Here is a 15,140-nt window from a genome sequence, read left to right as displayed (position 1 = left end):
GATTCAAGAGCTTGCTAAACAATTCTTGATATGTTAAACAGGGAAGTACTAGTATTCATTGCTAAGAAATTGGAGTCTAGAAGTAGATACATAGATTCGTTTAAGCGATCTTCAATATTTAATGTCAAATATCTGTATCCATTGTTGGAATTTAGGAGTACATAAAAGCTACACATCCGAACACCACTGGCATTCGGTAGCAAATGGAACGTAGTTTCGTAGTTCCGTTATAGTCCAGTGGTGAAGTACTAATTTTTTTCTGTGAGATTCAGTTCTCTTTGACAGTAATCATTCGATTATACTGTCTTTGAGGGGAAGGTGCAGTAGATTTTGACAGAAAATGAATATATCTCCGAAACGATGCTACGTAGCAGATTGTTCCTTTGGGATACGATGATTTATGAGTAACAGGATCTAACGAAGTCATGAAAATCATCTAAATCGAGAAGAAATTATCTTTCCGTGTGTAAGTGTCACTTATTTTGACCATTACATCGTTTCGGAGAGGTGTTCATTTTTTGTAAAAATCGATCGGAGCCCCTTCTCAACTTGTAACGCAGGTGAGTGAAAACCACACGAAACACGATTCTTGAGTAATACAATTGGTGTAGAAAGAAATGGCCCGACGATGTTATCTCTCAATCCTGGCCCTTGCTGTTTACTCTGTGTAGGATGTTTGCCTACATGGAATATGCTCTTCTTACTCTCTTGCTCTCCTTTTGCCGACGTATCTTCCAATTAGACGTCGCGGCATGTACACGCGGCAGTTACAGAACAAGCTTGTCGAGCGTATTGTGCTCGGGTGACAACTTATATTGTAAGATAGATGCAGGTTGGGGATCGGATTAGGTTTCGCAGGCGTGACAAACAGTAACCGTGATTTGTACCAGTTAAATCTTCACCGGGAGGCAAACATGTCACAGACGTTTTCAAATTCTTGCGAGAGAAATTACAGACGGTACAATTCTGATTGAGAGAAGTCCGGCGTTGAAACAAATGACGTTTCCGATTGAACAACTTTCGATTAAAGTACGAAGTTAGATGACAACGGCTGATCAGCGACTGTACTTCTTATACATTTCATGCTTCTACACTACTTGTCGGAAAAAATTCGGTGTTTCAATATTCTTTGATAAAGGGAGAGTTCGTCGAGTGGTGGTCAAAATCCACCTGGTCATCGATCCAAACTAAATCTATATTCTTTATATTATCTATGACTCACGGCTTTTCCAGTGACATTTGGATATAGAATACGACATAATATATGTGAATACATTATTAAAATCAAATTAGTTTGACCATGCGACTTGTCGGGCTTTATATCCTCGACACAATTCGCTAACGAGAACGATTTTTGCGCGCCCGCCATCTCGCGGAAGATTAAAGGATAACCTTTAATAATTCCTACCTTTTCATTTTCTGCTCCATGATGATACAACTTTAACTTATGCCTGATATGACACTTTATAGATAGTACAGATACTTCTGCCAAAATTTTATGAAAATCAGTCGACAGTTTCTGATAATAAACAAGCTAACATTGTCCGTTTACGATAGTGGTGCAAATAAAAATAATTGAAAAATTAAAATCAGGACATTCACATTACATCGTGCATTCGTCTGAATGAATCGTATGACTTAACACTTCCAACGAATGATAACTAGGTGAATAAAAATGTTAGTTATGAACAAAGATCTATAGAACCATTCGGCAGCATTCACTTACCAATAATTCTTTTCGCACATCTCGTCGCAATGTAGGCTTGAATGGCGACAGCTCCGATACCGTACCAGACGGACCAAAGGCTGTTGACGTGACCGCGAGTGCAGCATTCATTTTTCGGTGGGTTTCGATTTCTCTTAGATTTGCTCGTGGTCGTGACGCCGCTGGAATTTATGCTGGAAACCACCGGAAGTGGTTTGAGTCCTGGTTTTTTACACTTGGCTTGGTTCACTTCGTTGTTATTTTCGTAGCCCATCAGGCTGCCTGTCATCGACATTTTCTTCTGAAAGATGGCAAAACGAAAATAGCGTGAGAAGAATATTAAAGATATTTGAATCGCACCTGCTTGAAAAGTTCGCGTTGAAATTAAAGCCTGTGTAGCGTGCGTGAAAATGCCTCGTTTCCGAGCAGCGAAGTGAAACGAAGTTAGCGCATGCGCACAACCGAAGTGCTTGATTTGACACACTAGGGCTTCCTATGGCGCATGCGCACTTTCGAACAACTCACATTTACGCACTGTGTGATTGAGCATAAGTTATTTAACTCGATATACTTTTTTTATGTGGTCAAAAAAAAATGTATCTTCGCTATTAACAGGGACATTCTGAACTGTGCTTCTAGAAAGTTATCCTTTCGCAACTGAGGCAACAATGTTTGATCAATAACTCAGCTATAATGGAAACGATGAATAACATTCTCGAGTACTGATTATTTGTTTGCCGAAATAATTTGCTAGATTATAATAATACGCAAAATTTTGCGTCGTAAGAAGTACAAAGAAAAAGTATAACATTCTTTGTTTAAAACCGGAATGAAAAGAGAGAAAATGTCAGAAACATATCGTAAATTTTGCACAAGGTTCGGCGGTACGTCGTGGTAGAAAAGAAAAAAAAAAATGCTGGGTGAAGAAATATATTCTAGCATATCCGACGTTTCGCGAACAGAGCTGCATGCGTGTTTGTAGTTGTATTTACACACACACACACACACACACAGTCATATATATATACATAGGTACGTATGAATTCATGTATACCAAGTAGAGCCGGTGGAAAATTCAAAGCTCAATGGCGTGCAAGAGATAAACTATGACTGGGCGGGAGGTTAGCGCGTACAACAAGAAAACCGGAAGTGGGTAGACGATAGCGGGGTGTAACGGTGATTATTACTCGTACAATGGACGCAGAATTCAAACAAGAATACCTGCACGTTCAAATCCATTTGGTTAATCGAGCAAGGATATAATCAGTTTCATGCATTAGTGATAAAAGTGAATTTTTTTTTCAAATTTCAGAGAGAAAGGTTAATTTGTACAAATATAAACAGCGGAAGTACATAATTTGTTCTCTCTTTTTTACTCTCTAATAGAAACAGCAAAATCTGAAGGTGGAAAGAGAGAGAGGTGCATTTGCATGTTGATTGCTCGTCGCGTTTGCGTGATAATAAAGATTGGAATTAAACTCTATTTTTTCACCCAGCCTTACATGTTAAAACTTATCGCTGTGTAAATGCAAATAATAGCATTTCTCGTGTGGTCGTTAATTTATTATCCGTCAAAAAGTCAAGCGTGATGGCAGGTGAGATAAGGTAATGTAAGCGTTGACATTTCTTCGACGATGTTTTTCAAGATTATTAGACATGGAAAAATATGGATGCAAATATTTCCTTACGATGATAATTATACTGTTTCTTAAAATGATTGCTTTTTTTAAGCCGGCGAACATGTGAACCACTCTGATGTTATTTGGCAAAAAATTGAAATTTTACATGAATTTTATTGAAAGATACAAAAATAAAAGGTATTGGAATTATAAATAAAATCTTAGATATTGATGCTGTATTTCAAATTCTCTCACAATTTCTTTTTTTTTCCCTCATTTTATTCTGAATGGCTCATTTTATTCAAAAGGTTTTTTTTCTACAAAGTTACCGTAACAGATTTTTTTAGTAGTCAATTCAATATTGCCATTTATTTGTCATAAACAACGTCGTTGCAACGTTGTGAAATTGAATATTGTGCCGGAATGATAATAAAGTGTCTTGAAAAATTTGTAGGGAATAGTCTAATGAAACCAGCCGCCTTAGAGTTTAATCAACCTGACCTTTAATTTATCATATACCACTTTTAGAATCTTTCGTAAAGGAATCAATTTTCGGTCAACCGTACTTCTTGAAATATTATAATGTTCGTAATTATTCTGCAGGGGTAATAATAAAAAAAAAAAAAACCATATTTTCATTGCAAAAATTTTAGTTGCATGTTTTCCGTTTTATACGTTATCGTTGTTGCGTATGTTTTTTACAGATATTTCCGTTCTTCTTACTAATACGCTCGTGACAGCAATTATACTCAGTCTTAACAACGGCGAAGATCAGGGTGTGAACTTAACGGATGCTTCGAACAAAGAGTCGAACAGCTCTACTGAGAACTTGTGAATTCCTACGCGAACTATTGAACTCATTTGAAATCATATCTCTGAAGCGTATGTACCCGCTTTGATTGTCGAAGAATTAGTTTTACGTTGCAAAATACATGATAAGTTGAAATCATGACAAGTTATTAAACTACCCATGCAATCATCTAACATCAAATCGCTCGAAGTTGTTAAAAACGTTTGAAATTGCTGATATTATTTTTAAAGCAGTGCATGGAATCCTTTATTTTAAAATAAGTATGACAAAATGCAAAACCAGTTTGAAAATGTTACAATTATTGAGAGTGTTATGAAATCTAAAATCTACGAGACTTCTCCAATCAGTTAAAATTAGATCCCGTATTATGTGTGGAGTGACACGCCCAATAGATCATATAATATGGACAGTACTCGCTGCATTGTCTTTGTACTTTACACATAAATCATCTTCACGGTTCACTGTAGTATTCCAATAAAACGATGATGATATTCACTATGATTTGTTATTGCTTTATTTATGCAAATTCCCCGATATTATATATTTTGAGATCTGCCAACGTTGGCAGCGAACGAAATTTTATCTATACTTGTTGTACTTGAAATATATAAAAATATAAAATGTAAACATGTAAGATATGTTGAAAAAAAGCTTCCTCCATTAATTTCACCTCGCAACCTATTCATTACTTGTTAGAATATCGCGATATTGGGGTTTGGAGTTCTTTCCTGATATCACGACAAATACTTGCAACACCCAAGTTGTTCTTGTATCTTTATTACGATGTAGTTCTGGTAGTTGGCGGATTTTCTTTTACCCATCAGATGTTTTTGTTCAGATATAATTTCACCGGGCCCAAAGAAGTCCTGATTTTATCCGTTGTTCCGAGTTTGGAACCCGCGTTGAAAATATCTTTGAATTAGTTGCAAGTAAAACTACGCGGCTACCTGTAAGAAGGATGGGAGCGTAGTTAGCCAGGAGTCTAATTAATCCAGAGACTTAATTATTAGGGTACGTTATACGGCAGCCGGAACTTCTACGGGCTCAAAAGTATCCAAGCCGATGAATATTCACGTTCTGAACCCGGTGACCTCAGAGTTCTCGCGGGCGTTCAGGAGGACCCTAATTGCAAGAACACGTATATGCCCGGCGAAGGGCCGAAGTTGCAAAACTCCTTCAAGTTCTCCCGTCACTTTGTCTTCGAACTTTCAAATGTAGTCAAATGTTCGTAGGGACTTTTTTGTCACGTACGAGTTACGCAACCCGCGCAGGGGTTTCATTCGCTGCATTTATCCCGACTCGTGGATTTGAGCCATTCAATAACGATCAAATTTCTATTTGTTCTTATCGCACGTTTCTTAACTATTTTAATTTCTTTTTACCATAACCGATAAATACAGTTCTGTGTATAAAATAAAAATAAGCTTTACGCTAAACTCTGGTATGGCTTACTATTCTATTTAAGTATTGCGATAAGTTGATGTTGGCATAACGATAAATTTGTGTTAAGGCCTTGTCGAACTGAAAAAAATTCAGCAAGTAGACTAATATATTCACACTACTGAGTCGCCAAATTTTCTTGTAATTTCAGCAATATTCAAACCGATATTATTACAATACCTGTTTTAGTAGAATTTTGTAATAACTATAACAAATGAAATTTCTCTGGTTTCTCTGAACTGATTTTTTCAATGAATGGGTTCGATCGCCCTTCCGGCTTGATTTTCCAATTAACCTTGACTAGCTGCTACATAATTGTTACGAGAAAGCTTTCAAATATAGAGGAAAATTTTTACTTTGAAAACTTTTGTAAAGCCGTTCTAACCTTGTAATTATTTGAAACGGTTAATCTTTTTATATTCATAGAAGTTTGGTATGTTTTTGGTCAGAAATGACACCGTACTTGCGCATGCTCCATAACTTATACTACGTATGCAAGATTAAAAAAGTGCGTTATAATTGTGTAGGAGATGAATAATGAACGGGAATCACATGCACCGTGTATTGCATAATGTAATATTTTGCAATTCAAAGTCAAGATGTGCATCAGGTTCGTGCAGGCATTTTAATAATCAATATAAATGTAAAACACGCGAATAAGTTAATGACACGTACATCGCGGTTGACCGCACCTTGTGCTTTTGCGCAACGTGAAGGTGTAACAAAAACTTGCGTCTTCTTCTTTTTCCCCTCTTTTCGCGAATAGTTTAAACAAATAAAAACATAAAACATTAATTCCAAACTGTTATACCTCAGTGTGTGCAGCACAATTCGTTCGTTTATATACAAATTCTGGTGTTGAGAACGTAGCTTCACTGTGTTCGTGTATAATATATATATATATATATATATATATATATATATATATATATATATGCCATAAATTTACTAACCCTTTCCAACGGACGTTGCGCGTCTAAAGTTTTAAGGGAGCTTCTTCCGGGTAATTAGTTTGAAGTATTAGCATCTTTGGTGACAGCAGCACCTGTAATTATAAAGAAAGAAAAAAATAGGTTTAATACTTGGATCTTTCTGAAGAGTTTGCACTCAGAAAAATTTCATTTCTTATTACAGTTGATGGAAAATTCTAGATCAACGGATATCGTTACAACGGTGATTTAAATATAGTTAATATCACAAGAAAATCTCGTACAAACTTCTATTCAATGTAATTCTAGTTGTCACGACAGTATATTTTCTGGTTACTGTGTCATTGATTTTGGTTTTTTTATTTTTTGTTTTTCGTTTGGACTAGATACATCTTTTCAGCTATATAACGTCACGAATATCAATTTATTGTTGTACTAACGCAAGATAATATCACAACGATTGCAAAAAAAAACTTAGTACCAGTGACTGAAATTAAAACAGTATATTGGGATACGAGCGTGATGTCGCCAATCGGTACGTGTGACAGACGCTATTTTTTCCACCAATTTCATTTGAGAAGCAACGAAGGTGCGACTGACCTAAAAGCATTCGCATTTCGACTATTCGTGAACTGAAGAATTCGGTAAAGGTTTCATGTGTAAAATTCTAATCTACCTCGGAATCATTTAACAGTTTTGAATCGACCGATTTTTGTGACTTGTGACGCCAATTGGCAGAACTTTTCTATCAGCACATCTGACTCCTTGGACTATGGGTTGACTGTGAAAGTAGTAACGGGTCTCATGTACCAACATTGTGCTCCACGATCGAAAAAATATGATCACCGTATTTTCTTTCGAATTCAAGGTTCTCGAAATTCACGATTTTTTCGCCTCACGTACGCGTTTCGTCCATAAATTCTGTGAAACTGTGGATAAAGTACAAACGGCAATTAAATCCGTGTACATATCACCGGGAGTTTATTCCCTTGGCATATTCACCCTCTCCCTCATAAAATGAAGAGCGGCTGGTAAAAAGGAGTGACGTTGTTTCAGCAGGAGATTTCTTCATTATTCAATCGAGAATCGTACGGTACGACTTGTGAGAATAAAAAATTTATGCAAAGTCGCATAAAGTTCAGAGAGCATTTCCCGAGGATCGCAGAATTCGCGTGCCCTTTTCCGCATGGGATGGTGAAAATTTAAAAGCCTCTATAGCTGCAGGAGGATCATTACCGTTTGTACGGAAAGAAAAACGAGAAAAAATGAAAAAAAAAAAAATAAATAAAAAAAACAATAATAAAGGAAAATGTATTACCGCTAGGTGCCAGCTAGCCCGGGGTTATTATCGTTCGATACCAGCGCAAGCTTCGCGGTGAACGAAGGATGAAAAAAAGTTGATTAATTTCAGCCGGCCACTAATGTGGCCTTTGGGCTGCCGAGTGAAAAATACGGCCGGAAAGCGGATCCGTGATCCGGGATTTCCCGTACCTTTTTTTTTTTTGAGAAATCAGGACGCGATACGGAAATTGAGTCGGATGAAAGAAATCATTTTCACTCGTTACAGATTCCACTAGACGGGCGAAGTGTCGGAAGAAAAATAATATGTATCTGATTCGAGACGCAAAATTTTTTATAGAGTTCATCAGTATTCGACATCACCTAATTGCAATAATTTGCAATTAATCACATTTAATCGAAGGGCGTAACGAATTAAAAATTATATTTTGTACATCGTAATTACGGCGATACGAAATAAAAATTAGATTCTTGCTTTAATTAAAAACAAATAATATGCCTGATTTCCTTTCTTGGATTTACATTTTGTAAGTAGAAAAAAAGTGAACAAAAAACCAAATTACATTTAGGCTCTGTACTCGGAGTGAAATAAGATACAAATTACATTGGTAACTAGCAATTAATTTCGGTTTTAATTATAATTTTCTCAAATGGTTGACATTTTCATTCGGATTAATTATAATTATTCTATTTCACCCCAAAATGCGGAGTAAAAATATTAACGGTATTCCACGTGGCCTTAATTACAAAACCTACACGTCATCAGTATTTTAAATTCTTTCGACTGTAAAACGCAAACGCACTTAATGTTAAATATTTTTGTTCCTTTATTTGATACTTCATGCCTTTAGATTATAATTGAAACAAAGTCGCTACAACTGCAATTAATGGTTACACAGAGATTGCGACGGTGGGAGAATCTTGAAACGTGGCATAACGGCGAGACCACGAAATTAAATGAAAATAAAATACTTGAAAATTTGAATATCGCCCAATTTGAAACCTCTTTAATCGACTTTCGGGTGACACCTCTTCAGCAGCTATTATGTATATAGCCACATTAACGTTAAAATCCGGAATCCTCTTTGCCGGGTTCACGGTAAAACGGGTCAATCCACAAAAACTACCCCCTACAGCCGAGTGCCGTCAGCCGGTATAATTGAACAACGGTCTCAACCTCGGGTCACGCCTCGGCATTTTACTATTTATACTCGGTATGCACGCCAAGAGTTGACAAATGGCTCAATGTTTTCGGCTGTACGAATCTACGTGTGCCGATGTAAGGAATACTTCCAATTTCTCGACCGTTGGCGACTCTGATACAACACGCCACTCCATATTGCACGAAATCTGAATAGTGTTGAATTGAGCTTCAACGATTTTAACCGTAGAACGGCAACGAAGGGTGAAAAAACACCCCAAGCGAGTTGGAATTTTCCGCCGCAAGAGAACCGATCTAGTTTTCGACTCGACCTAAATTCATTTTTAATCACTTTTTTCGAACTTGCGCGAAAACTTTTTTTGCCCTGCGTGATTCTTTGTCGAAAAACGAAAAAAAAAATAAGATCCTATAGGACTCTTAACGATAGGATGTACCCGAGAGGTGGAATTTATAAGATTGGGACCTTTTTTAAAGCTCCGTTCTAGGGTTAATAAGGATGAATCGATCGGACCATTGAAATCAAGAGATAGGAATGGAAAAAAGAAACGTTCAGCAATCTGCAGCAGTGTTGTTAAGGCCAATGGTACTGAACTCGAACAAAAAAACATTTCCTTGGTATAATTAAAATGAATATGAGAAAATTTGAATATCACAGGCTTAGGTATCAACAATTTGAGAAAAGAGTTTATAATTAGAATGATCGAAATGATTGAACTCGGCTGTTTTCGATACGATTCTAACGTTTCTGCCTTTTTACGCCTATTTTCTTCGTCACATAGAAATTTTCACAAATCATCTGAAAATTTTAACAAATATTGATCTCCAGAGTGGATAAGTAAAAGATTTTTGTAAATACGGCGCAACGTATGTTCGTCAATAATTAATTGTTTGAATAACATTGCTGGAGATTTTTTATACAGCTTGTTCACTTTTTCACTTTTCCTAAATTCTGATTAAGACGTTGGGAGCCATTCATCTTCAAATCATCGTTACAATTCGAGATCCACTGGCATAAAACAGTCGTACTTATTTGTTTCACGCATATTGTTGAAGCTGATAATTTTTTGCCTCCAACTAATGTTTGCTGTATCGAAGGGTAACATTTCTATCAAACGCTGAAATTTCATCGTTACCAAAATTTGCCACTTGTAACATAATCTGTGAAAATTAATATGCAATTCTGTAACTTTTTTGAATCCTTTTTCAATCTCAGCGGCAAAAAGTGCTTCTGCATCATCGGGATAAAAACCAAATACTCGTGGCACGTTTCTGTTCTTCCTTTCCATGATCCCGCGTTACAGAGCCCCGGAACTCTGAGGCACTAGGCAACTCGAAACCCTTTCTCTAGTCTAGAACTCCTAATCACGCAGTGACACGAAGTAACTCGCCTCCATTACCCTAATTGAAGTTAGATTTGACGGTGAAAAGGGCAAGGATTTCTAGCACCCTCGTGGCACTTTGGCGCTCTCTACCTTTTTTTTTTTTTATTTTTTTTTTTTATTTCTGCCACCCTGTTGTCACGCCCCTACATCACTCTTCAGTCTTTATTGTGAACCATTTTTTTCAACCGCAATAATTATCCCACGCCCTTGCACACATACCGTATAACATGTCTCCGTTTTACGCGCGGGCGCGTTCATTTTTCAATATCGTTTCCAAGCTTTGAGATAAACAAAAGTCGAAAATATGAAGCGAGTTATTCAACGGCGTTTTTCACGCCGTCGGAAGGCAGTGAAAGTTTTTATCGCCGTATACGTGAAGCGCTAATCGCGGCGGTTTCTTGTTAACAAATTGTTCCCTGTTTTATTTTTTTATTTTTTCTTCCTTTGAATACACGCATATTTGTATATTCGGAAGATAAAGTTAATGGCTTTTAACGCAACGCTTTGCTGCTGCTACTGGCTCGCAACATTTTAACGCTTTGGTAAATTTCATCGAGCTTTGAGGTTGTTTATAAACGTGTAAAATGGAAAATATAATTCACAAAGGTTCGTGTATATTGCGTTCAGTGTCCGTGAAATTAGAGAGTCGTCAATATTTTCTTCTCATTGGATATTGTTTTCACTCTGTTTCCCTCAAATTGCCGAATTTTTTTCTCTCCCTTTTTATTGTGTTTATTAGCAGCCGTCCGCACATGTCGATTCAAATTATTATTATTATCATTATTATTTTTATTGTGATCGTTATACGTAAATTTGCCGGCTGAAAATCGAACTTGCTAACACTTCAAGCCTCGAACATCGTATCCCAGTTTTCGTTACCCCTGAATAAGAGAGACGTTGTTATTCAAGAGTGTCTCATTTCGGATACCGCGTGCAGGCTCTGAAAGCGATTCGCCTCGGATTTTCAAGAGGCGACGAAATCTCTCGGCCTTCCTTTGACGAGCCCGAAAGTGGAATCGAGGACTACGCACGCTTTTCGCGATTTAATAACGCGTTTTGCAATCCAAATATTTTCTTTCCTGTCTCTCTGATGCGGTCATCGAGCTGGGTCGTCGGTTCCCTGTTTCGATATCAACATAAAAAAAAAACCATGTTAGAGTCGTTTTACCGCGAGCCGAAAGGTTGTTCCTGTTGACAGTTTTTTACTTTATTTTTTTTTTCTTTCTCGAAACAATCTTCATCGTTCGTTTCGACGTTTCGCCAATTTCAAAAGACTAACGAAACGATATTCAATTCTTTTCTTCGTCCTATTGCAGACGAGCGTGTTCGATTTCTCCTGCCGGACGTTGGAGATTTTTTTCTCGGGAAATGAAACGACGTCGATCATAGTTAGGAGTTTTAAATAAATTTGTAGTTTCTTTGTACAATTTTTCACGTTATTATAATGATTTCTAATCACAATCACACACGACGAGCTTTCTTTCTACTTTAAATTCTGAGATACCGAAACGTATAAGTTTTATAGGTCCAAATATCTTTCTCACTCATAGAAATCACGTGATGCATTGGACGCTAATAAAATTTTCAGCCGTCCCGAGTTTATGACGAATTGTCAACTTGCGATAGTTAAAACGCGAGGGGACATTCACTCAACATAACCTCGAAACAAACACAGTTGGCCAATCACTCTGCGCATGCGCGTTGAAGTGTTCAGTTTCCTGAGACCGTTACAAACCATTTCCATCCCACTGTTTCACCAATTGAATTTTTTACATACTGAATTCAATGATATATTTCGGTTGGGCATATTGAAAAAAAAAAAAAAAGCAGAGGCAATAAACAATTTCTTCGAGTTATCTCGTGCCTGAATTCTCCCTGTGCTTCTACAAAAAATGGTACGATATGATGACGTTGACGTGGTAATTTTGTTGAGGCGTAAAAAAAAAAAACTGATTGGAAAAGTGCAGCGTCTGTGGATTTTACGAAGCTGTTTCTGTAAAGCGTGCATACTGCGTGGGTATATTGTTATCCACATATATCCTCTTGCGGAACTTGATGCACATTGAATTCCGGACTATAACAAGAACTGCCCGGAGGATCAGCTCGTACAGGTATCTGCAAGCTCTGCAGCCTGGCGGTATTCGATTTTCGATATCCTCTAGCTCTGTATTTCGGATCATACAACTCGTTGATCAAATTCCCGTCAAAAGCGAACTAAAAAATTCTCCACTCGGGTGAAAACTTCATTCGTAAATATCTGTGAATTATTTCGTGTTCCTGTATTTTTGACGATCTTGATCTGCTGACTGTTGTTTCACACAAATTTCTATAACTTTCTCTGAAACTGCATTTACGTTACTTGTGTAAAAAATCGGCATGTACTCGGATTTGTCTAACAATTCGTGCCGTTCTCTGTCTAATATGTATAAATATTGGAATTAATTTTTGTCTAGAAAATTTTCATTTTTCATCCGTTTTCCGACTGACCCTGATTTTTGGAAGTCACATTAGATAGGTACGGTAAGATTTCTGTCAAGTTACACGGAAATTACTTTTACTTCAAGCGTATTACGGATGGCATATTATATAAAGGAAGAAGAGTTACTGAAATTAAGTTATCGTATTCATTCGAATCAACTACATCTCGCGTAATTCAAACAGGATTTTCTTCGATTCGGTAACGAAATAACTTCAACAGCGTTACTTTAATATTACATTTGAATGACGTGAAAATTAAAACGTACAAGAATTTTCCCTTGTAAATTGGATTAAAATTTGCAGAGTAAAATTTCATCGAGGCTGTCTCATAAAGAATTATAACTGAGAAACTGAGAAACTGAGAAACGTATGAATAGAGGGAAAGACGAACGCCGATAAACTGTAGTTTTATTCTCAACAGCTCAGTGGGAATTGTGAGGAGAGCAGGAACGAAGGATAAGAAATAATATTATTCTTTATCTGCAGGGGAATGGTTAGCTCGTTCTATTCGTTGAGGACTCTTGACGATCGTGACGACGTCGTAGCGGGAATAATATTGAATGAAATAACCGAGGGGTTGAAGAGAAGACGTGCAAGCTGTGCAAGCTGTACAAGACACACCGTTTAGTTCTCGGGGTAAAAAGCATGTTGAACAATTGTGTGAAATTTTTGAACAGAGTCTTTGTTGCAGGATTTTTAGCACTTTCTGCCGTCGGAAGCAAATATTTTCTCTAGTATTTTTTGTGTGAAGAAATCTGGTTTCTTAGAATAGAAAATTCCAAGGATCCTCCGTAGACCCTCAGAAACTGACGCAAAAACCACGTTTCTCGACATTTTCAGTCCTGCATATTCCAAGAGCCGGAAAATACAGTGGATGCTCAGTTATACGTTTCGCACTTGCACGTTTTTCCCATTCATACGTTGAATTTTCCTGCTCCTGGAAATTTCTGCCTGCGAATCGTGAGATATTATTTCACTTATAAGCTACTTATTCCGTCCCCTAGAGCTGTTCTTTATACAGTAAATGCAACCATAACAAGATGATACCTTAAAAACTTTTCAATTTTACCGTTATGGATGTTTCAAATATTTAGGTTTTAATATTTATTTTTATTTCGCTTCAACGTTATTCTCACTTATACATCAGTATTGCAATACCCCTTGAGAAATGTATAACTGAAGTATCACTGTGATTTGTTTTTATTTTTTCTGTCAAGTAATGAACGTTTTCGAGCATATTGCGACACTTTTAGAGTCAGGTGAAAATGAGATCATAATTGAATCGGTGTAAATATTCCATAAATTTCTTATTTTTTGGATATATTCTATATCAGTAGAATATTTGCATCGATTTAAGCACGATCGGACTTTCATCTCACCGTAAAAATTTAAGGATACGCTCCAAAATGTCTACCTTTTCACCTAGTAAAATAAAAAAAACCTTCATTTTTGTCCCCTCCGTATACATACAATTGAAAATGTCTAAAAACGTGTTTTTTATTGGCAGTTTGTTTAAGTGTCTTAAAATTTTAAGATTATTATACCTCGGTGCGAGTTATACAATATCCAAATTTCAGTTACATTGAAATTTTGATTACAAAAACCTAGCTGGAAACTGAAGGATCGATCCGTATAATATAAAAGCGGGCGACGAATATTATGGCTCATGGAAAAGAATTGTATATGTTAATATCAAAGTGAAGCGAACAGAGCGGGAGCGATAAGAGAAGAATAGGAGAACATTACGCTCGAGTGAGGCGTAATTGCAGCTAGCGCCGAGAGATGGTAAAGTTCAAACGATCTATTACATTTCCTTGATAGCATCACCCCAACTTCACTAAGTAGTAATAGTGGCATAACCATCTGTCATAAAGTAATTGCCCATTCTACGCGTCCAACATTTTCGCCAGCAATCGGCACCAGAACTGCTGCAGTTGCGATATCACTATTCAAGTCTGTGATTTTCCCCCAGTAAAGATTTTTGGCACCTACGCATGTAATATGCGAATTGGTTTAATAGGTTGGTATTTGCTTAAAAAAGAAGAAGCCAAAATCGGGGAAGATTCGAACAAATCTTACAATCTCTGCATATACCAGGCATTTTATAGCATACGTAGTTAACGGATTTCGCTATAAAGCAATCATAGACAAAAAATATTGTACTCGATCGTTAGATTTTAGAGCTGCGCGATTAATCGAATAGTAGCAGACTTCGGTCAATTGTTCTTTCAATTAATCGAAATTTTGATTAATCGTTTTCACAATTAATCAGGAATTTGAATTAATCGTTTCTCCGGTCAATCGATTCATTTGGA

The 15,140-nt window shown here is 36.8% G+C and overlaps 1 protein-coding gene across 3 annotated transcripts in view; it reads right to left on the bottom strand.

Annotated features, from left to right (window-relative positions):
• tinc (transmembrane protein tincar) overlaps positions 1-15,140 on the bottom strand; it is a 131,094-nt gene that overhangs the window by 32,256 nt on the left and 83,698 nt on the right. For all 3 annotated transcript variants that reach the window (XM_069134312.1, XM_069134313.1, XM_069134311.1), the window contains 2 exons: positions 6,529-6,620; positions 1,727-2,006 (listed from right to left, as the gene is read on the bottom strand). In XM_069134312.1, coding sequence (XP_068990413.1) covers positions 1,727-2,000 — 274 coding nt within the window. In that variant the 5' untranslated portion in view covers positions 2,001-2,006; positions 6,529-6,620. The remainder of the gene's footprint in view (positions 1-1,726; positions 2,007-6,528; positions 6,621-15,140) is intronic.

Source organism: Neodiprion pinetum, chromosome 3 (assembly GCF_021155775.2).
Source record: "Neodiprion pinetum isolate iyNeoPine1 chromosome 3, iyNeoPine1.2, whole genome shotgun sequence".
NCBI lineage: Eukaryota > Metazoa > Arthropoda > Insecta > Hymenoptera > Diprionidae > Neodiprion > Neodiprion pinetum.
The sequence above is the reverse complement of the archived record's forward strand: the minus strand, read 5'-3'. Positions and strand labels throughout refer to the sequence as shown.